Source organism: Saccopteryx leptura, chromosome 2, assembly GCF_036850995.1.
Source record: "Saccopteryx leptura isolate mSacLep1 chromosome 2, mSacLep1_pri_phased_curated, whole genome shotgun sequence".
Taxonomy (NCBI): Eukaryota; Metazoa; Chordata; class Mammalia; order Chiroptera; family Emballonuridae; genus Saccopteryx; species Saccopteryx leptura.
In genome coordinates this window covers 159,063,602-159,086,010 of record NC_089504.1, presented here as the reverse complement: position 1 = coordinate 159,086,010, position 22,409 = coordinate 159,063,602, and the positions used below count along the sequence as shown (strand labels likewise).

Below are 22,409 nucleotides of genomic sequence, written 5' to 3'. Positions count from 1 at the left end.
AAAATTGGTAAAGTGTTAAGAGTGCTACAGAGGTATTGCAACATTATTTGTACCCTTAATGGGAGAAAACAGAAAAACCAAATTTATATAAATGACGAGGATTTTGGATTCTTGTATTTGGCATAAAAACCAGAATTTTATACTTTCAACCAGACATTTTTATAAAGAAAATGTCCCAATGTTCATGTTTTCATGTGTGCGCGCGCACGCACACACACACACACACACACACACACACACACACACTTACATTATTGACTGGAGTGATGCAGAAAGCCACAAATGAGAAAAGGACACTAAGGTTTTAATAAGAACAAAAGTTGTTTCACCAGTATAGATTCACATTACAGTACACCAATATTGACAGCATTCTCTCGTCTATTTTTGGTACAGAAGATGGTTTCTTTCTACATAACCTTGTAAGGCTTCAGTAACTAAAACATAAAGCAAAACTCCCTCTCAAAAAAACAAAACAAAAAACCCAGCCTATTAGTTTATAGTTTATTTTTTTAATTCTGAAAAACTGCAAGTTCTAAACTTTTAGTAGTGCTACCCATACACAACCGTGTGGTCAAGAACTCAGTAAAAGAGTCCCCTTCCAAGGAAGCGTTGCAACAGTAGAATTGTGCAATATGGATGTTTCTTACTACAAGAAAAAAATTATACATGGCACATTCTCATTCATATTTTGTAAGGTAAAAAGTTACAAACATACCTAATCAAATAAATAATAATAAAAAAATTTGAATGTATTTGTTAAGTATCCTAAAACCACTACATAGAATAATGGCAACTTTCACTCACAGATTATTTACATGGTAATACCCAGTGTGGGTACATTGCTACAAAACTCAAACAGGAGTAAACTTGAAATGTTTTCCATAATAAAGATCTAGCAGCATGACTATCTAATGCTGTTTTATCCCGACTGCTTCTGAAACGTTCCTTTTTAGTCTGTGTCTTCATCCAGTTCATAATAGTCTTTATCATAAATATCTTTTACTAAAAGAACCCGTACAAGCATATTTTCCAAGGTGTTTCGGTCCAGTGAAGTAGATGTGTACCAGACAGGGCTATCTGTAGAACTAGAGCATTCTGGTTGCAAATAAAAAACATCCATTCTCTGATTAAGATTCTGTGGACTTTGGGAGAAAGGAGAAAGTCAATTTCACAGTATATATACAAAATTCCCCACAACTGTCTGTTCTTTCAAAAATAATTCCATGACTACTAATCACATTATGTGGTCAGACCATATGCGCCTCATTACCGATTTGAAATATTCTACCATTCTGATATTATGAAAGTTAATGTCCATGATAAAAGATTATCTTCTCAACATAATTTAAATCATGTTTTTCACTGAATCCAAGACACCATTAATCAAAATATTATTTTTAATTTTTAATATTTCCACTAAACAAGTAAAACACTGACAATTATAATTTTGAGATGCATCAATTATGACATGCATCTCAGTTTCAGAGATTACAAAATGTGAAAAATGTTTCTTAGCATCAATGAAATAGGGTAGCACATAAAATAAAAATACTTAACAGCATTATACAATAGAGCTTAATTTTTAAAATACCAACAAGGTAACACTGAGATAGGGATTCCCAATTAACAGGTACTGCCTCTGGAAGATCCTGACTCTGCTGTAGCAAATAAGGGCACTCCAAAACCATCATCAAAAATATCACCATCATCCCATAGGTAACATAACTGTTTTTATTGGTTCTTGAGAGCTAACCTGGGGACATAACAAGAATTTATAAGGCTGTTTATATAAGAAAATACATTCTGAATTCTAACCTTTTAAAAAGTAGAGAGTGCATACTTAAAATAATGGACAAGCAAAAAATAATTTATGGTACCTAAACATTTCACTGGTTTAAATTTTTTTAAATGTCTGTTGGCATTAGATTAGGCGTTGGAAAGCAGTGGTATAGCTGAAAAGTATAGTGCTTTCTGGATACTTTTATCTTCAGACCTTCCTAAACGGCAACTTTCTCTTAAATATAAGAACTTCATTTTCCTCTCCACCTATCTATCCTACCTTTGACCTTACCTTTTCACCATGGCATGGCAAACTATAGCCTGTCACTTATTTGTATAAAGTTTTGTTGTAACACAGGCATGACTGTTATTTATGTATAGTATATGGTTGCTTTCTGGCTATAAAAGCCAAATAGAAAAGTTGCAATAAAGATCCTCCAGCCCAAAAAGCCTAAAATATTTACTACCTGACCCTTTACATAAAGGATTTATGTCCCATGCTCTACACAGTCATTAGAACTGCTATAATTTAAAAGATGACAATATTAATAATTTCATTAGTAGAGAGCAATTTCTTAACATATGATTAAATCCTAAAATATAAACTGGTGTTAATGGGACTAAATGATCTAGGTGAGAAATCTAAAGAAGGATCATTGGAAAATTTCACCTCCTGGTAATGTTCTATTTAAGGCAACTAAGTTATACAATTAAAAATTAAATATCATTAACACTTACCTTTTAGATAAGTAGCACTCAAACATTTTCACAGGACATCTAGAAGGATTGGCTGTATTTTCAATTTGTTCAAATACTGGCTCATCATCTTCATGTTTTCTTTTTCCAGTAGTAATTTTATCTTAAAAAAAAAAATTAAATAAACTTCTCAAGCCTAATCTTGATGCAAGACAGTACTATCTACTCTATTCGGTCCCAGTATCTGTTATATTAAAGAATGGGGCCCTGGCCGGTTGGCTCAGTGGTAGAGCGTCGGCCTGGCGTGCAGAAGTCCCGGGTTCGATTCCCGGCCAGGGCACACAGAAAAGCCCATCTGCTTCTCCACCCCTCCCCCTCTCCTTCCTCTCTGTCTCTCTCTTCCCCTTCCGCAGCCAAGGCTCCATTGGAGCAAAGATGGCCCGGGCGCTGGGGATGGCTCTGTGGCCTCTGCCTCAGGCGCTAGAGTGGCTCTGGTCGCAACATAGCAACGCCTCAGAATTCTAAGTGTAGCTTCTGGTAATTCATAATTTTCCAAAAAAAATTAACTGAGATTTATTTTAGAAGACATAGAATGTTTTATTTTCTAAAAATGACAGTCATCAGGTTCTAAAGAACTGGCCTACGTGATCTTCAGTAAGGCAAGGACTAGCAATCTCTGCCACAGACAATCCCCAAATAAAAATGTTATACTACCTTCATTATCTGTTCCACATAAGGAAGACACTTGGTATCGGAGACATGCTTTGTTTTCCATTGTTAAAGGATTTTTTTTCCAATGCCTAAACACAGTGCCAAAGGAAAGTCTTAAGTGTTGTTCCACTGTTTTCAAACCAAAATATTTAGTGTTAAAGTAGAACAGGGTATTCAGAAGAGCTACTGGAGAGTGTGAGCCTAGTTGTTTTATCCTCCAGAGATAATCTTCTTCAACTCGAGAAAAAATTGATCCTTAAACAGAGAAAAATATTTTAAAAGAATTATAATAAAACAATTTTCATTTATCATCAACCCTATTACCATCTTCCATTCAAACCAGGTTAACTGGAATGAATTTCAGAATCACCTACATAGCTCATTAGCAATTCAAAGGCTAGAACCAAGAGGCTATGGAACTAGTATCTACGCTGTAAGGCAGTGGTCCCTAACCCCCACCGTGGGCCATTTGGTACCGGTCCACAGAGAAAGAATAAATAACTTACATTATTTCCGTTTTATTTATATTTAAGTCTGAACAATGTTTTATTTTTAAAAATGACCAGATTCCCTCTGTTACATCCGTCTAAGACTCACTCTTGACGCTTGTCTCGTAAGTTCGACAATTATATTAAAAAATACCACAGTTTTAACGCCGGTCGCATAATTTTATTTTGTGCATTTATCTGTCCCACCCTAAAGGCCAGTCTGTGAAAATATTTTCTGACATTAAACCAGTCCGTGGCCCAAAAAAGGTTGGGGACCATTGCTGTAAGGGACTGGATGTTTGGTTCTATTTCATAGGACAAGCTGACATTGGTCAAAAAGGATTTTAAATCTGTAGAATTCCTGGAAAAAAAAATAGGTGATTTCCATTCATCAACATTTCTACTTCACACATCTAAAACAGAGATTTACTCTTAAATTTGCATCAGAATCTCCACTAGAAGCTTAAAAAGTTAACATCCAGCTTCTTACTCCAGAGAAAGGTCACATTTATTACAAAGCTCTTCATAAACATTAGCTATCAACCATATTCATTTCTAATTCAACAAAAGACAAACCATTGAGTTCACAAATAACTCTGGAAAATATACTCATTCAAATTATTTCTAATTATTTTTAATGTATGTTTGTAAAAATAAAAATCCCAGCAGCAAGTTGTAACAGCTTTACTTTAAAAGAGCATTACCGGCCCTGGCTGGTTGGCTCAGTGGTAGAGCATCGGCCTGGTGTGCAGGAGTCCCGGGTTCAATTCCCGGCCAGGGCACACAGAAGAAGTGCCCACCTGCTTCTCCACCCCTCCCCCTCTACTTCCTCTCTGTCTCTCTCTTCCCCTCCCGCAGCCGAGGCTCCATTGGAGAAAAGTTTGCCTGGGCGCTGAGGATGGCTCTGTGGCCTCTGCCTCAGGCACTAGAATGGCTCTGATTGTGGCACAGCGATGCCCCAAGATGGGCAGAGCATCGCCCCCTGGTGGGCATGCCGGGTGGATCCCGGTCGGGCACATGCGGGAGTCTGTCTGACTGCCTCCCAGTTTACAACTTCAGAAAAAAAAAAGAGCATTACCATCTGGAAGGATGCTTGGTTGCCAACTTCGGAGGATTTTATTCAATTCTTGTTCAAAAGTCTGGTATCCTGGATCAATGAATATGTTGTCTTTTCGATTACTACCACACAAGTACTACCAAAAAAAAAAAAAAAAAGGAAAATTTCTTGAACGAAAATCAGCTAATTATAAATAGTGAATATAGTACTTATATTCTATAATACTTAGGAAAAAATAAACGAAGATTATGTCTAAGAGAAACAGGCACATTAATAAAATGAGACACTGGTTTTCTCTACATATCTAGAAATCATAAAAAATAGTAAGTTACCAATTACTCTGTTACATAAAAAACTCAAAGCTGAAATATACACCCAAGAATCCAGAATGTAAGAACTGAATAAGAACCTACAGTCTGTCAGATAAAAAACAGAATTTTTGGCTCCAGTGTTCATTACATAGCACATACAGAAAATTAAATTAAATTTGAAAGTAAAAGTAATTAAATTACCAGTGATTACAGAAAACTCCTGTATGGTGAGGGTGGGCTGAAATGCTATTCTGTAGCTGTGTGTGAGTCTCCTCCAACACTGATTGTTAGGCTAATTAATGCACTTCTTCTGATTGCCTCTCTATGCTTCACTCTCCTATGAGTTAGAACAAATCCATGAATCTTATCATTTACTATAAAAACCTTAACACCAATGACTGTTAAAGGATGACTTAAACACAAAAGTTTGCCAAATACATCTCCTATGGGGTGTAAAGATACAATCATGTCAAAGTAAAATGTATGACAACAGCAGCATGAAGAATGGGACGCTGAAATTAGGACCACACTGTTGTAAGGCTCTTATATTACATGAGGTGGTACTATATTTGAAGGTAAAGAATGATTAACTGAGGATGAATATTATAAATCTTAGGACACCACTAAAAACAAATTTAATAGACATAAATAATAAACTAAGAGTGGAGACAAAATGGATTCACAAAAATATTAACTAATGCAAAAGAAAGAGGAAGGAAACAAAAAACAAAGAACAGATATAACAAATACAAAACAACCAGAAGGGCCCTAGACAGTTGTCTCAGTGGTAAAGAGTATCTGCCCAGCGTGTGGAAGCCCCAGATTCAATTCCTGACGAGGGCAGACAGGAAAAATGACCATCTGCTTCTCTACTCCTCCCTTTCTCCCTTTTCTCTCTCTCTCTCTTCCCCTCCCGCAGCCACGACTGGTTTGAGCGCATCATTCCCGGCGCTGAGGACAGCTCCGTGGAGCTTCTGCACAGCCTCTGCCCAAGACACAGGGTGCTGGGTGGATCCTGGTTAGGGCACATGCAGGAGATTGTCTCTGTATCTTCCCTCCTCTCACTTAAAAAACAAACAAACAAACAGCAGGATGACAGATTTTAATCCAAAGACAGTAGTAATTACACTAAATGAAAAAGGTCTAAACTAGGATCAGCAAACCAGAGTTACTGAGCCAAATTTGGTTCACTATTTTTGTAGATAATATTCCCTTGAAATTCACACAAACACACTCATCATCTGCATATTGTCTAAGTCTGCTCTCATATTCAACAGCAGAGACAACAGGTTGCATGAGACTGACAAATATGGCCTACAAAGCCTCAAACATTTATATCTAGTCCTTCATTCAAAAAAAGTTTGTTGGGCCTGGCCTGTGGTGGCGCAGTGGATCAAGTGCTGACCTGGAATGCTGAGGTCAACAGTTTGAAACCCTGAGCTTACCTGGTCAAGGCACATATGACAAGCAATCAATGAACAACTAAAGTGAAGCAACTATGAGTTGATACTTCTCATTCTCCCACCCTCTGTAATATCAAAGAATCTTTCAAAAAGAAGTTTGTTGGTCTAAACATATCAAGACAAATACTGTCAGACTGAATTAAAGAAAAAAAAGTGAGGTACAACGACAGCCCAATTAATAGTCTGGCAATCAATGAATTGACAACAATAAACCAAAAGCAAAAACTAAGCTCCCCAATTCAGCTCTGAAAAGGCTTCTTCAGGCAGTCCATAATAAATTTAAAAATATACTTCCCTTAATGCTAGAATGATGACAACATACTTCATTAGGCATTGCTGTATATGGAAAGAATACTATTTTTATTATTGTTGATAATTCCCATTAAAGACAGTGTCAACTTACAACCACCTCATCTGCCTCATCACCAGAGCCCTGTGGTTCCAGAAGTAAAGCAAAGAGAAACTATCAAGACAGCAGCATCTTCTGAGAAGAAGCCCCAGAAAAAACACCCTGACAGCACAGGCCTGCCAAATTAGCAGAAAGCTTAATTAAAAAATAATCTTTACAGAAAGTTTTTAATCATAGAATTATTTGAATTCATAAGTATCCTCTTTTCAAAATATGTTATTTTATGAAGATTTGGTTTCTCTTCTTAGATTGCTTTGGAACAATATTTGACAGAACTAAAAATCAAAGACAATTTTAGAATCACTGTATAGAGCGGCATTTAAAATATATATATATAGCCCTGGCCAGTTGGCCAGTGGTAGAGCGTCGGCTTGGCATGCAGGAGTCCCGGGTTCGATTCCCGGCCAGGGCACACAGAAGAAGCGACCATCTGCTTCTCCACACCTCCCCCTTCTCCTTCCTCTCTGTCTCTCTCTCTTCCCTCCCGCAGCCAAGGCTCCATTGGAGCAATGTTGGCCCGGGTGCTGAGGATGGCTCCATGGCTTCTGCCTCAGGTGCTAGAATGGCCCTGGTTGCAACAGAGCAACACCCCAGATGGGCAGAGCATCGCCCCTTGGTGGGCATGCCGGGTGGATCCCGGTCGGGAGCATGTGGGAGTCTGTCTGACTGCCTCCCTGTTTCCAACTTCAGAAAAATACAAAAAAAATAAAATAAATTTTAAAAAAATTAAAAAAAAATAAAAATACAGTGTTATCCACACATGTAATTTTAAATTTTATAGTAGGCACATTAAAAAACTGGTATAATTAAATATTTTACTTATCCAAATGTCTAAAACATGTAATTTCAACATCTAATAATATAAAAATTAGTAAGATATTTCAGTTTTAAAAATAAATTTTTAGAAATCGTGTTTATTTTATATTCAAAGCACTTCTTATTTTCAGACCAGCTACATTTCAAGGACCTTTTTTCTTATAGATTAACATTGGTGGATAGCTATCTACTTAAGTAGAAATTCAGGCTGGTATTTGAGAAGTAGAATGATATATAACATAATTAATAGGCAATTGAAAAAGCATGTATTTTGGAGATTATGTTCAGAACATTAACACATTTGTTTAGACATGTATTGCCAATAATATAGGTATTACGTATTGTTAAAAAATATTTCGAAAAGCAAGAAACCTATTATGTGTAACAATATGCATTAATAGTTTATAAAATGTTAAGAGGGAAAGAAACTCAATTTGAGAGATATTAGATATATTAAAGAGATTCTACTTACATGTCTCTAAAATTGGTTGTCTTATTAAATGAAAACAGCATTGTTTCATTAAGAATGTAAAGTATTAATTTAGCTACAAATCAGGTCTGCATAGCAATTTACGTTTTAATGATAATATTCCAGCTTTCAGCTGTCCACTTCCAAGAGAAAAAAAAAAATCAAGTGAGATCTTTAAAAAGTGCTCAAAAGCTTTTCATTTTTCACCCTGGACAAAAGACGAAGTCTATACATTTTACCAAGGAATACAGGCTCTTTGTGACACGACTCTTACCCACTTTGTATTCAAACCACCCAGAACCCTCCACACTTCTGCATTCCAGCTATGCCAAGCTGCTCCTGGAAAACGGTGCCCTTTTATGCATCTCTCTCTCCTTGGATCACCAAGTGCTCTTCCCTAATCCTGTCTGCCTAGAGAATTTCTATGTAATCTTCAAAACTCAGTTTCAAGGTTTTCTCAACTGTCGTATTTTCTCTGATTACATCCTTAGGTAGAATGAAGTAGTCTCAGGTCTGTGCCACCACACCATATGGTGAGCACAGCACTCTTTATTACATATTTGTGTATTTCAAATCCTTGAGAGGGAGCATATTACAGTGACATGTTAAACTGCTTATCAAATTACATTCAATATGTATAAGCAGTATAACCTCGGGTGAGCTGCTTACCTCTACACTTCCTCATCAAAAAATTAAGATAATAAGAGTACAATTGTTGAGAAGAATTAAATGACATGTCAAGCACTTAGCAAAGTACATGGAAAGCAATAACTAGACAAAAGAAAATAGCCATGACTGAACGGTGGTGGCACAGTGGATAGAATGTCAACCTGAGACGGTGAAGTCTCAGATTCGAAACCCTGAGGTTGCTAGAGCTTGGGCATGCCATCACTGACAGGATTCCATGGTCGCTGGCTTGAGCCCAAAGTTTAGCTCTCAAACCTCTAATAATACTTGGAGATATAATATTTAAATAACCAATTAAATAAAAAGCAATCCAGAGAGAGATTCAATTTCCTGTAACAGAATTATGAGGTCAGCCAATTCCCTCTACTTAAGGAAAATGAAAATACAACACATAAAAACTTGTGGAAAGCAGGTAAACTAGTTCATAGAGAAAAAGTCATTAACTTTAAATTCTTTACTAGAAAAGATGGCTTAAAATCATTATTAAGAAGCTAGGGGAGGCCCTGGCCAGTTGGCTCAGTGGTGGAGCGTCGGCCTAGCGTGCCGGAGTCCCGGGTTCAATTTCCAACCAGGGCACACAGGAGAAGCACCCATATGCTTCTGCACACCTCCCCCTCTCCTTCCTCTCTGTCTCTCTCTTCCCCTCCCACAGCCAAGGCTCCATTGGAATAAAGCTGGCCCAGGCGCTGAGAATGGCTCTATGGCTTCTGCCTCAGGCGCTAGAATGGCTCTGGTTGCAATCGAGCGACGCCCCAGATGGGCAGAGCATTGCCCCTGGTGGGCATGCCAGGTGGATCCCGGTCGGGCGCATGCAGGAGTCTGTCTGACTGCCTCCCTGTTTCCAACTTCAGAAAAATAATAATTAAAAAAAAAAAAAAAGCTGGGGGGGGGGGGGATTTAAGAAAATAAGAGATCAGAGAGACTCAATAAAAAAAGAAAAAAGAAAAACAAAACAAATTCAGTGATACCAAAAGCTGTTTCTCTAACTAGAACAATAAAATAACTGATAATCCTTTAGCTAGATAAGCAAACCACAATCCTACTCCTACTGGACTCAATCCACCAGCCATCTACTTCTAACAGCCTGGAAACTGAAACTGGTTTTTAACTTTTAAAATGGTTACCTTTTAAAAAATATGTTCTATTTATTGACTGATTTGAAGAGAGAAAGAGAAGAAACATCGATTTGTTGTCCCGCTCATTTATACATTCATTAGTCGATTTTTGTAAGGACCTTGATCAGGGATCGAACCTGCAACTTTGGCATTTGGAGATGATGCTCTAACAAACTGAGCTACCCAAATTGGGTAAAAAATGGTTATACTTTGGCCACTCCTCCCACCATTAACCAAATCTGACCAGCAACTCTCTCTCAAAGGAAATCCGCTGGCACCAACCTCCTGGCTCCCCTGCCCTGTTGAGCTCGGGATCCTGGCAGAACATTGAACAGAGTGAGTCATGTGTGTCTAGAACAAAGGACACTTTTTCCTCACATGCCTGACTGGTACAGAGCCATCCCTTACCATGGTCAAATCTTGGTCCGTTGGGGCCTAATAAACTCTGCTGGCTTCACTCTAATAACTCTCTGAGGCTCTGACCCACAACAAAAAACTGTGGGCACCTGGTGGTGGCAGCTAGACTTGGTAATACCCTAGGGCATTTGCTGAATAGCCTTAGACCCAGCACTGGCACTGAGTTTAAATCTGTATCAATCTGGTGACCACCACTTGCCCCACCCTGGTGACTCCCTGAGAAACTACCTAATGCAATTGGAGTACAACAAGAGGCAGATCTTGGGGTGCCTTGGAACTTTTGCTGACCTGCCCTGGGCCTGGTACTAACAAAAGCTGCCCTTGGTGTGTACCTTGGGCCTACCTGTGTACACTCAGGCCCAGCAGAGGCAGGCACAAACTGTGAATCACTTTGTAGCTCCAAACAGGTTGCCCAGGGCCAGTCACAGGCAGTGCCTGCCAGTGGCCTGCACCAGGTTCCCTCCCAAGAGGCCTCAGAAACAAAACTCCAGTGGCCAACTTCAGAGAATAAAAGAGCAGGATCCAATTAGCTTTACAAGTAGCATATCCCAAGGAAAATTGGGGCAGGCACCAGACCCTGCTGAGGGAAATATTGACCATCTTCTCTGATCATGATAGTGTAAAACTAGAGAAAAAAACATCTTACTAAACAATGAACTGGTAACAATGGAAAGGGATAAGTAAAACTGTCATTATTTACAGATGACATGATACTTAAATACAGAACCCTAAAGAATCCACCAAAAAAAAAACTAGAACTGATAATTAAATTCAGTGAAATAAGTTACAAAATAGAAAAACTAATAAAACAATGCCATTTACATTTGCATCAAAAGCAAGAGCCTGACCTGTGATGACTTAGTGGATAAAAGGTCAATATGGAATGCTAAGGTCACAGGTTTTAAACTCTGGGCTTGCCTTGTTAAGGCATATACAAAAAGCAAATATTGAGTTATGCTTCCCACTCTACCCCCTGCTTTTTCTCTCTTCTCTCACTAAACTCAATAAATAATTTCTTAAAAAACAACAACGCCTGACCGGTAGTGGCACAATAGATAAAGCATTGACCTGGAACACTAAGGGTGCCAGATCAAAACTCAAGGTCACCGGTTTGAGCACAGGTGAGAGGGTCACTGACACAATTCAGAAGTTGCTGGCTTGAATAAGAGGTAACTGACTTGGCTTGAGCGAAAGATTGCTAGTCTGATCCCTGGTCAAGGCACATATGAGAAACAATGTACAACTAAGTGGAGCAACAAGTTGATGCTTTTCTCTCCCTCCCTCCCTCCCTCCCTCTCTCTTTCTCAAAACAACAAAAACCGAAAAATAAATTGTACCAAGAATATAAAAGACCTGTACTTGCAAAATTACAAGACAATGAAGAGACTGAATAAGATACAAATAGTCCTGGCCAGTTAGCTCAGTCAGTTAGAACGTCATCCCAAAACACCAAGGTTACGAGGGTTGATCCCTGGCCAGGGCACACGCAGTAAACGACCAATAAATGCACAACTAATTGCAACAGCAAATGAAAGCTTCCCTCTGTCTCTCTTCCTCTTTCTAAAATAAATAAAAAATAAAAAAAAGAAACAAATTAGTGGAAACTTGTACCATGTTCATGGATAGAAAAAATTAACATCATTAAAGTGTCCAAATTACCCAAAGCAATACCTAGATTCAATGCAATTCCTACTAAAATACCAATGGTGGATTTCACACGACTAGAACAAATATATCAAAAATTTACATGGAGGCCCTGGCCGGTTAGCTCAGTGGTAGAGCGTTGGCCTGGTGTGCGGAGGTCCCGGGTTCAATTCCCGGCCAGGGCACACAGGAGAAGTGCCCATCTGCTTCTCCACCCCTCCCCCTCTCCTTCCTCTCTGTCTCTCTCTTCCCCGCCCGCAGGGAGGCTCCATTGGAGCAGAGATGGTCCGGGCGCTGGGGATGGCTCTTTGGCCTCTGCCCCAGGCACTAGAGTGGCTCTGGTCGCAACAGAGCGACACCCAGGAGGGGCAGAGCGTCGCCCCCTGGTGGGCGTGCTGGGTGTATCCTGGTCGGGCGCATGCGGGAGTCTGTCTGACTGTCTGTCCTCGTTTCCGGCTTCAGAAAAATACAAAAAAAAAAAAAAATTTACATGGAACCACAAAATACCCCAAATACCCTTTACCCAAAAATAAGACAGCCCCTGAAAATAAGACCTAGTGCAATTTTTTTCAAGCTTAGAAATATAAGGCCTCCCCTAAAAATAAGACCTGGCGCGTCTTTAGGAGCAAAAATTAATACAAGATTCGGTCTTATTTTCGGGGAAACAAGAGTAGATTGTTATACATGAAAATAGATTCAAAAGAAATTATTTTTTTATTACTTATTTTTATTTATTTTAATTTATTGTTTACATAGATTCTAGTGTCACCCCAAATGCATCCCCCCTCCACCGTATTCACCTAAACATCTCCCTCCCCCCCCTTCCCTTCAGGTTTATCCAATGCTATCATCCCCTTTCCCTCTGTCCTCTTTTCCTCTGGTCCCTTTGATCCCTCCTGTCTCAATTCTGTTCCTCAGTTCAACTTGTTCACTGGATTACTCAAATGAGTGAGGTCATATATTTCTCTTTCTCTGCCTTATTACACTTAACATAATATTTTCCAGGTCCATCCATGTTGTCACAAAAGATAAGATTTCCTTCTTTGTCATGGCCCCATAGTATTCCATTGTATATATGTATCATAGCTTTTTAATCCACTCGTCCACTGACAGACACTTGGGCTGTTTCCAGATCTTGGCTATCATAATAAACAATGCTGCCATAAACATGGGGGTGCATTTCTTCTTTTGAATCAAGTGCTATGGTGTTCTTGGGATATATTCCTACAAGTGGGATGGCTGGGTCAAAGGCAGTTTCATTTTTAATTTTTTGAGGAATCTCCATACTGTTTTCCACAGTGGCTGCACCAGACTGCATTCCCACCAGCAATGCAGAAGGGTTCCCTTTTCTCCATATCCACCTTATTGTGTGATATTCTGTTAATGAGCGCCATTCTGACTGGTGTGAGGTGATATCTCATTGTAGTTTTAATTTGCATTTCTCTAATGATTACTGATGTTGAATATTTTTTCATCTGCCTATTGGCCATCTGCATGTCCTCTCTGGAGAAGTGTTTATTCATCTTTTTGGCTCATTTTTTGATTGGATTGTGTCTTCCTGGCGTTGAGTTTTACAAGTTCTTTATAAATTTTGGTTATTAACCCCTTATCAGACGTATTGTCAAATACTTTCTCCCATTGTCTGGTTTGTCTTTTTAGTCTGTTCATATTGTCTTTAGCTGTGCAAAAGCTTTTCAGTTTGATATAGTCCCATTTGTTCATCCTGTCCTTTATTTTACTTACCAGTGGAGATAAATCAGCAAATATATTGCTGCAAGAGATGTCAGAGAGCTTACTGCCTATGTTTTCTTCCAAGATGCTTCTGGTTTCACGACTTACATTTAAGTCTTTTACCCATTTTGAGTTTATTTTTGAAAATGGTGTAAGTTGGTGGTCTAGTTTCATTTTTTTGCAGATAGCTGTCCAATTTTCCCAACACTATTTGTTACAGAGGCTGTCTTTACTCCATTGTATGCTCTTACCTCCTTTGTCAAATATCAATTGTCCATAAAGGTGTAGGTTTATTTCTGGGTTCTCCATTCTGTTCTATTGATCTATATGCCTGTTCTTATGCCAGTATCAAGCTGTTTTGAGTACAATGGCCTTGTAGTATAACTTGATATCAGGAAGTGTGATACCACCCACTTTATTCATCTTTTTCAAGATTGCTGAGGCTATATTTGTGTTTTTTTAGTTCCATATAAATTTTTGGAATATGTGTTCTATATCTTTAAAGTGTGTCATTGGCATTTTAATTGATATTGCACTGAATTTGTAAATTGCTTTGGGTAATATAGACATTTACTGATGTTTATTCTTCCTAACCAAGATCACGGTATACGTTTCCACTTGTTTGTATCTTCCTTGATTTCTTTTATCAATGTCTTATAATTTTCTGAGTACAAGTCTTTAACCTCCTTGGTTAAATTTACTTCTAGGTACTTTATTTTTTGTTGTTGCAATAGTGAAGGGGATTGTTTCCTTAATTTCTTTTTCACACAGTTCATGGTTGGTGTATAAAAATGCCTCTGATTTCTGAGTATTAATTTTATATCCTGCACCGCAATTGGCCCACCATAAAAGCTGGAAAGCCCACTAGTAGGCAGGATGGACCAGGTTGACCAGCACTGCTAAAGTGTGCAGTTTTTATAAAAAGGTTCACCATCACGGCTCTATGCCATTTATTTCCGCTCTGATCTTTATTATTTCCTTCCTCTGGGCTTTACTTGTTATTTTTCCAGTTCTTTTAGATGCAGGGTTAAGTTGTTTATTTGAGCTTTCTCTAGCTTCTTAAGGTATGCCTGTAATGCTAGGAACTTCCCTCTCAGAAATGCTTTTGCTGTTTCCCATAAAATTTGAGTTGTTTTATGCTCATTCTCATTCATTTCTAGGAAATTTGTGATTTCTTCTTTGAATTCATTGTTAATCCATTCATTACTTAATAACATGCTATTTAGTTTCTAAATGTTTGACTATTTTTCAGTTTTTCTGTTGTGGTGGTTGATTTCTAGTTTCATGCCATTGTGATCAGAGAAGATGCTTGATACGATTTCAATCTTCTTAAATTTATTGAGACTTGTTTTGTGTCCTGACATGTGGTCTATCCTAGAGAATGTACCATGAGCACTTGAAAAGAATGTATGTTCTGCTACTTTAGGGTGAAAGGTTCTGAAGATATCTATTAAATCCAGTTGATCTAATGTGTACTTTAAGTCTGCTGTTTCTTTGTTAATTTTGAGTCACAAGAAATTCTTGATAGAATTCAGAGTTTGGCTGGTTATGCTGATGTTTGTGATGACATGGGTACAGTATATTAATAAATGTTGAGGCCCTGGCCGGTTGGCTCAGCGGTAGAGCATCGGCCTGGCGTGCGGGGGACCCGGGTTTGACTCCCAGCCAGGGCACATAGGAGAAGCGCCCATTTGCTTCTCCACCCCCCCTCCTTCCTCTCTGTCTCTCTCTTCCCCTCCCGCAGCCAAGGCTCCATTGGAGCAAAGATGGCCCGGGCGCTGGGGATGGCTCCTTGGCCTCTGCCCCAGGCGCTAGAGTGGCTCTGGTCGTGGCAGAGCGACACCCCGGAGGGGCAGAGCATCGCCCCTGGTGGGCGTGCCGGGTGGATCCCGGTCGGGCGCATGCGGGAGTCTGTCTGACTGTCTCTCCCCATTTCCAGCTTCAGAAAAATAAATAAATAAATAAATAAATAAATAAATAAATGTTGATTTTTTTGTTCAAAAATAAATGTGAATTTTTCTTCATGGAAAAATACAACATCCCCTGAAAATAAGACCTAGTGCGTCTTTAGGAGCAAAAATATTAAAAGACACTGTCTTATTTTGGGTGAAACAAGGTAGCAACAGAGATGTTGAGAAAGAAGAACAAAATTGGAGGAATCACAGGACCTGATATCAAACTATACTACAAAGCCATGATAACCACAGTACTGGCATAAAAACAAGACACATGGGTCAATAAAACAGAATAGAGAGCCCAGAAACAGACCCAGACTTATATGGTCAATTAATATTTTTAAAGGACAAAACAACATACAATGGAGTCAAGACAGTCTATTCAATAAATGATGGTGGAAAAACTGGACAGGTATGTACAAAACAATTAAATTAGACCACCTTCTTATACAACACACAAAGATAAACTAAAAAAGGTATTAAATGTAAGACTCAAAACCATAAACATAGTTTTGAGGACAAAAACACAGACAGCAAAACCTGTGACATTTCTCAAAACAGTATTTTTTCTGCCATATCTCCTCAGAGCAAGGGAAACAAACAAACACCAAAAGGTACCACATCAAATTTGAAAGTTTTTTTCACAGCAAAGGAAATAATAAAATAAAAAGACAACACACTGACAACTGACAAGGAAGACATATTTGTCAGTGATATATATATATAAAGGTGTTAATATCCAAAATACATAAAGAAGTTATAGAACTCAACACACACAAAAAAAACAATAAAAATACAATTTAAAAAATTAGTGAAGGGCCTGACCAGGTGGTGGCGCAGTGAATAAAGCATTGACTTGGGATGCTCAGGACCCTGGTTTGAAACCCCAAGGTCGCCAGCTTGAGTGAAGGCTCATCGGGCTTGAGCACGGGCCCACCGGCTTGAGCATGGGATCATAGAGATGACCTATGGTCACTGGTTTGAAGCCCAAGGTCACTGGCTTGAGCAAGGGGTCACTGATTTAGCTGGAGCCCCACCCCCATCAAGGCGCGTATGAAAAAGTAATTGACGAACAACTAAAAGCAGTTAACAAAGTTCAATAACCATTTACAATAAAAACGCTCAACAAAATAAAAAGTTAAGAAAAATCAACAAAGACAGCAATTTTTAGTATTTCATGGCACATATAAACTACTAAAATTCTACAGCACACCAAAAAATATATTTTTTGCCAATTTGACAAAATATAGGTATAATTTTAACTGATTTAGAACAATGGTAGTCAACCTGGTCCCTACTGCCCACTAGTGGGTGTTCCAGCTTTCATAGTGGACGGTAGCAGAGCAACTAAACGGCACTGCGATTACATACTAATCAACTGTTGACCAGTCAAGATCAGGACAGTGGTCAGACTCTGTTACAGGGCATTTGTATTGGGCCTGCATCTGACCTCTTTCGCAACCACTTGGCCCGCATCTACGAGCAGCCAGGTACCTGACCCCGGGTCCACATCCACCACCCGATCCGGCAGGCAGTTTATGACCGCTACTGTCGTCCAAAAACTAGCAGTTCGTCATTTTATTACCCTGTAGACAAAGAACTCCATGGTACGATACCTCTTTCTATGACAGAAACTACCAGACAATGGAGACACCAATAAACTCATATTTTCATCTCGATTCCCAGATTTTAAGGTAATAGGGTAACATTCTAGGAACCCCCCCTTGGATTGCCAAAACTAGCCGATGTCTCGCTACTTCGCCCCAATCGCAAAGAAGTGATGCCATTGGCCAAGACCTGCTACATAAAATTTATAAAATGCACAACCACGGATACTCACTAATTTAGTCTCGCCTCGACAAACTCTTGCTCAACTACAACACTTGTAATGTTGTGACCACACAACAGACTTCAAGCACATAAGTTTTGTTCACATTATGTAAGTGAAGCTAAATCATTAATAATCGAAACTAAAGTCAGTACGTTGATTTCTGAGAGCAAGCACATGCTTACAGCTTCAAACAAAATATTGTGGAAAAACTGTGAGCTTATCTCAAAAAAAAAAACAAAAACAAAAACGCACACGGCTATTTGCCAGAGTATCTGAAGATGGGTTTCATAGACTGTTGCTAATAAACAACATCCAATGTGTTTATTGTGCCATAAAACATTATCCAATTAGGCAATGAAGCCAAGTTGATTGCGAGAACATCTTTCTACAAAGCATCCAAATGACAAGGACAAGGCCAGTGAATATTTTCAGGAAATATATAAAAAATTTAAAAATCGTTCAACAATCGTTGCATCACTTAAGAAACAACATACAATGAACAAAGATGGATTAATTGCCACTTATCACATTTCACAAATAATTGCAAAGAGTGGTAAAAGCTATAATATTGGAGAAATTGTAATAATACCCTCTATAAAAGAATTTATCTCAACAGTAATGTATCAGGATATACCTCAAATTTTAAAAATGTTGCCCCTAAGCGACAGCACAGTAAAGCGACGAATTGATGAAATGGCAGTTAATGTTGAAAACAAACTTATAAATATTCTCCAAAACTCTTCATTTTCCATGCAATTGGACAAATCTACCATTGCAGATAATGATGCTTTATTGATGGCATATGTACGCTATTTTGATGAAAACAATATATGACGAGAAGAAATGCTATTTGCAATAAATCTCATCACAGATACAAAAGGATTATCTACATTTAATACTGTGAGAACATACTTTACAAAAAATAATATTCCTTTGAATAATATTGTTGCATGCGCTACTGATGGAGCACCATCAATGGTAGGTCGTTATCATGGATTTGTTGCTTATTTGAAGCAGGAAGTGCCAAATGTTTTATGTATTCATTGGTGCATAGACATCTTGTAGGAAAACATCTAAGTACAAGTCTCCATTCATCATTAACTATAATAATTCAAGCTAAACAAGATCAAATCCAATGCAAAGAATGATAGAATGTTTCGGCACCTTTGCCAGGACAATAACGAAAATTTTATTAAGTTACTTTTGCATACAGAAGTTCGGTGGCTGTCAAATGGTACATCTTTGGCTAGATTTGCAGCATTATATGATAGTGTCATACAATTTTTTGAAAGTAATAATGAGACCAATCTGTGTCAACAGTTAAAAACTGTAAAGAATGATGCCTTTTACTTGAGATTTTCAAGAGATTTAACGATGTCAATTTGCAGCTTCAAGGAGATAATAAAACTCTTATAGGTTGCCAAAGTATTGTGCTATTATTTATTGACAAACTTGAAATACTTCGTCATAATCTATTGAAGAGAAAATTTCATCAGTTTCCTCAATAATCATCTATAAAAGATTATGTAACTTCAGAGGATATTGACAGATTCAGTAGCCACCTCAACGAACTTAAATTGGACATGGAAAAACAATTTGAAGGTATTTTGAAATTGAAGGTATATGACTGGATAAAAAATGCTTTTACTGCAAATATTGAAGAGGCTGATACAACTTGCCAAGAAGAACTGTTAGAAATCAGATATGATGAAGAAAGTACACATAAATTTGACAGATATGAAAACCTACGGCGAAATAAAAAAATGCCGGTCTTATATCCAAATATGTGGAAAATGGTATTCAGTTTATTGATACCCTTCCCTACCTCATATCTTGTGAAATCAGGATTTAGTGCTGTTAATCATATTATGATGAAAGAAAGAAACCGCCTGAATATTTCCGAAAGGGGAGACCTTCATTTGTTCCTCACAAAAATTGAACCGGATATTCAATATTTAGTTTCCCAGCATCAGCTTTAGGGATCCCACTAATAATTCAATTAACTAATGTATGCAAAGTATAAATAAAAAGATAGATTAAACTATAGTAAGTTTTATAAAGATTTATTTTGCCAAACTTAACGAAAATCCGACATAAAGTACTTGGTAAGTAATTATTATTATATGCTTTAACTTGCTGTAACTCTGCTTTATAAATTTTATAAAGTTAAGTTACTTCCCTACTTTATAAATCACCATTACTGTAGAACCGGTGGGCGGTTAGAAAATTTTACTACTAACAGAGATACAAAAGTGGGCCGTAGGTATAAAAAGGTTGACTACCCCTGATTTAGAAAATAGTAATAGCAGCCCTGACCAGTGGCTCAGTGGATAGAGCATCAGCCTGGTGTATGGATGGATGTCCTGAGTTCAATTCCTAGTTAGGACACACAGGAGAAACAGCCACCTGCTTCTCTCCCCCTCTCTCTTCTCTCTTTCTTCCTGTCCTGCAGCCAGTGGCTTAATTAGTTTGAGTGTCAGCCTTGGGTGTTGAGGATAGCTTGGTTGGTCCCAGTGTTGGCCTCAGGCGCTAAATATAGCTTGGTTGACTCGGGTATCAGCCCAAGAGAGGGTTGTCAGGTAGATCCTGGTCAGAGTATATGTGAGAGCTGGTCTCACAATCTCCCCTCTTCTCACTTATAAAAAAAAGGAAGAATAGCAATTATCTACCCTTTTGCTCCAAACTGACTTTTTAAAAACTCAGCTGCCTATATAAAGATTTCTGGTACCAAGAATTAACCAATCAGATATAACCTTATTATGTGTAGTAACCAATAATATGCAACTCTATTATACGACCTATATATATATTTATGGTTCAAGACAGGGTATTCACACTAGACAGCTATAGTTATATTGGCTGTTGTCATTTTTTAATTTGACAACCTTGGGGAAAAGAGGTCAAGCGGCCCTGACTAAATAGTCATGTATTTCATGTTTTAAAAATTCTTGTGGCATACCCTTTGAAAATCACTGAACTAAGGAATAGAAGAAAACTTCCTTGACTAGGTACCAGGAAGCTACAAAAAAATCTATAGAAAACATCCTACTTAATGGAGAAGAACATTCTTCCAAGGATTGGATACAAGGCAAGGGTTTCTATTCTCACCACTTCCTCTAATCTTTTTGTGGTACCAAAATAACCTATTTTAATAAGGCAAGAAAAAGAAAGAAAAGACATGCAAGTTGGAAAGAAAAAAGTAAACTGTACCATAAATGGCAAAATTTTGTATGTAGAAACTTCTATGAAAAAATCCACCTACTAAAACTAATACTAAATTGGTACATACAGATGAATATACAAAAATTAATCGTATTCCTATATGCAAATACAGGTATTGATCGACTTACAACCTATGCAACTTACGACCATTCAACTTTACAACCACAATCACTAGCCATGACTGCTCTGCATCTGGCAGAGCAAGCGTTGCCCAGCTGTGTGTATGACAGTGTGGACCAGCTTCCAGCAGCACTAGCATCTCTGCATGCACCATTTCAACCGTTAACCCAGACTCAGTACAATAATGAAAGAAAATTATGATAAAATATGACTTAAAGATTTTTATAACATCATTTCACAGTAATGTACATATAGCCTACTCAACTTACAACCAAATCGTGTTACGACCGGTCTGTCGGAACCAATCGTGGTCGTAAGTCGAGCACTAGCTGTAATAGCAAAGCAGTAACAGAGCAAATGTTTGACTAGTGAGAGAAGCCAGGTAGACCAGAATGGGTAGGGTAGAGATCCCCCATTTTGTTGTCTTTTATTACTCTTTGATTTAAAGTTACAATATGTAGATATTAGTTTTTAAGCTTAATTACAAGTAGAAGCAGTTTTAAAGTAAAATTTTATACAAAAAAAACAAAACAGCATAAATTAGAGCTGTATTAAAACAGTAAGAGCTTGGAATTCAATCTGTCTCCTTCCTTCTTCTCTCTCCTTCCAAGTTAATGTGGCAGAACTCTATTTTTTTTAACACTTCTAAAATGGGTGGAACTAGGATTCCAGTCACAAGGGTAGGTAAGTAAACTTGGTATTGTCATCTTCCCACATCTAAAACAAAATTACAATTGAACTTCAAAATCATCTTTGAGAAGTGCCTGAAATCTAGATAAACAGAAGTCCTATTACTGAGGATATAAAGAAGCCACACTGAGATTGAAAGAAGGGGCAGACTCAAAACAGGTTCATACCACAGCTACGTGTGGCGGTTAAAAACCCAAAGGGAGCAAGGGGTCCTAGCTCCACACCAGGGCCCCCAGCCCAGAGTTCAGAGCCAGAAAGAGAAGTACCCATAACTTTGGCTGTAAAATCCAGCAGGGATTGTGGCTGAGTGAGTCAGAGGCAGGTAAATCCCAGTCCCAGGCACTCCTCTTAAAAGGGCCCACACAAGGACTTATTTAAACTCACTGGCTCTGAGTGCACCAACACTATGGCAGAAGCTGAAAAGGCGTGTCAGGGACATATGGGGAGGAATTGAATTGTCTGGCTTCAGGCTGATCAGCCAGCTTTCTCCCAGACAGAAGTGCTAGTAGAGACCCTTTTTCCTTTGCTGAGCCTTATTCGCACTGAAACAGCAGGTGGTGCCATATATGAGTCTTTGTGAACCTCACCACACCCTACTGATTCCAAGACCCAAACCCATTCAACTTTCAGACCAACCCAAGCTGTTTCCAGTAGCTTTTCCATACAAACTCCTTTCTTAGCTCATGTTGCAAACTTTCGTAAATTCTCTCAAAGGTTCACAGATCCCCAACAAGTAGCATCTGTCCTCAGCATGCCCCAATACCTCTTGCGAAGTACTCTCAGGCCCAGTACTAGTGG

General features: G+C 38.4%; 1 protein-coding gene across 6 annotated transcripts in view; it reads right to left on the bottom strand.

The window, feature by feature from the left end:
• Positions 1-283: 283 nt before the first annotated feature.
• Positions 284-22,409, bottom strand: part of ZMYM2 (zinc finger MYM-type containing 2) — a 153,286-nt gene continuing 131,160 nt past the window's right edge. For 5 of the 6 annotated variants that reach the window (XM_066369129.1, XM_066369131.1, XM_066369130.1 and 2 more), the window contains 4 exons: positions 4,753-4,867; positions 3,190-3,441; positions 2,518-2,638; positions 284-1,142 (listed from right to left, as the gene is read on the bottom strand). In XM_066369129.1, the coding sequence (XP_066225226.1) occupies positions 950-1,142; positions 2,518-2,638; positions 3,190-3,441; positions 4,753-4,867 (681 nt within the window). In that variant the 3' untranslated portion in view covers positions 284-949. Of the gene's footprint in view, positions 1,143-1,522; positions 1,754-2,517; positions 2,639-3,189; positions 3,442-4,752; positions 4,868-22,409 lie in introns of those variants that run through there. The other variant, XM_066369132.1, reaches the window with a different exon arrangement.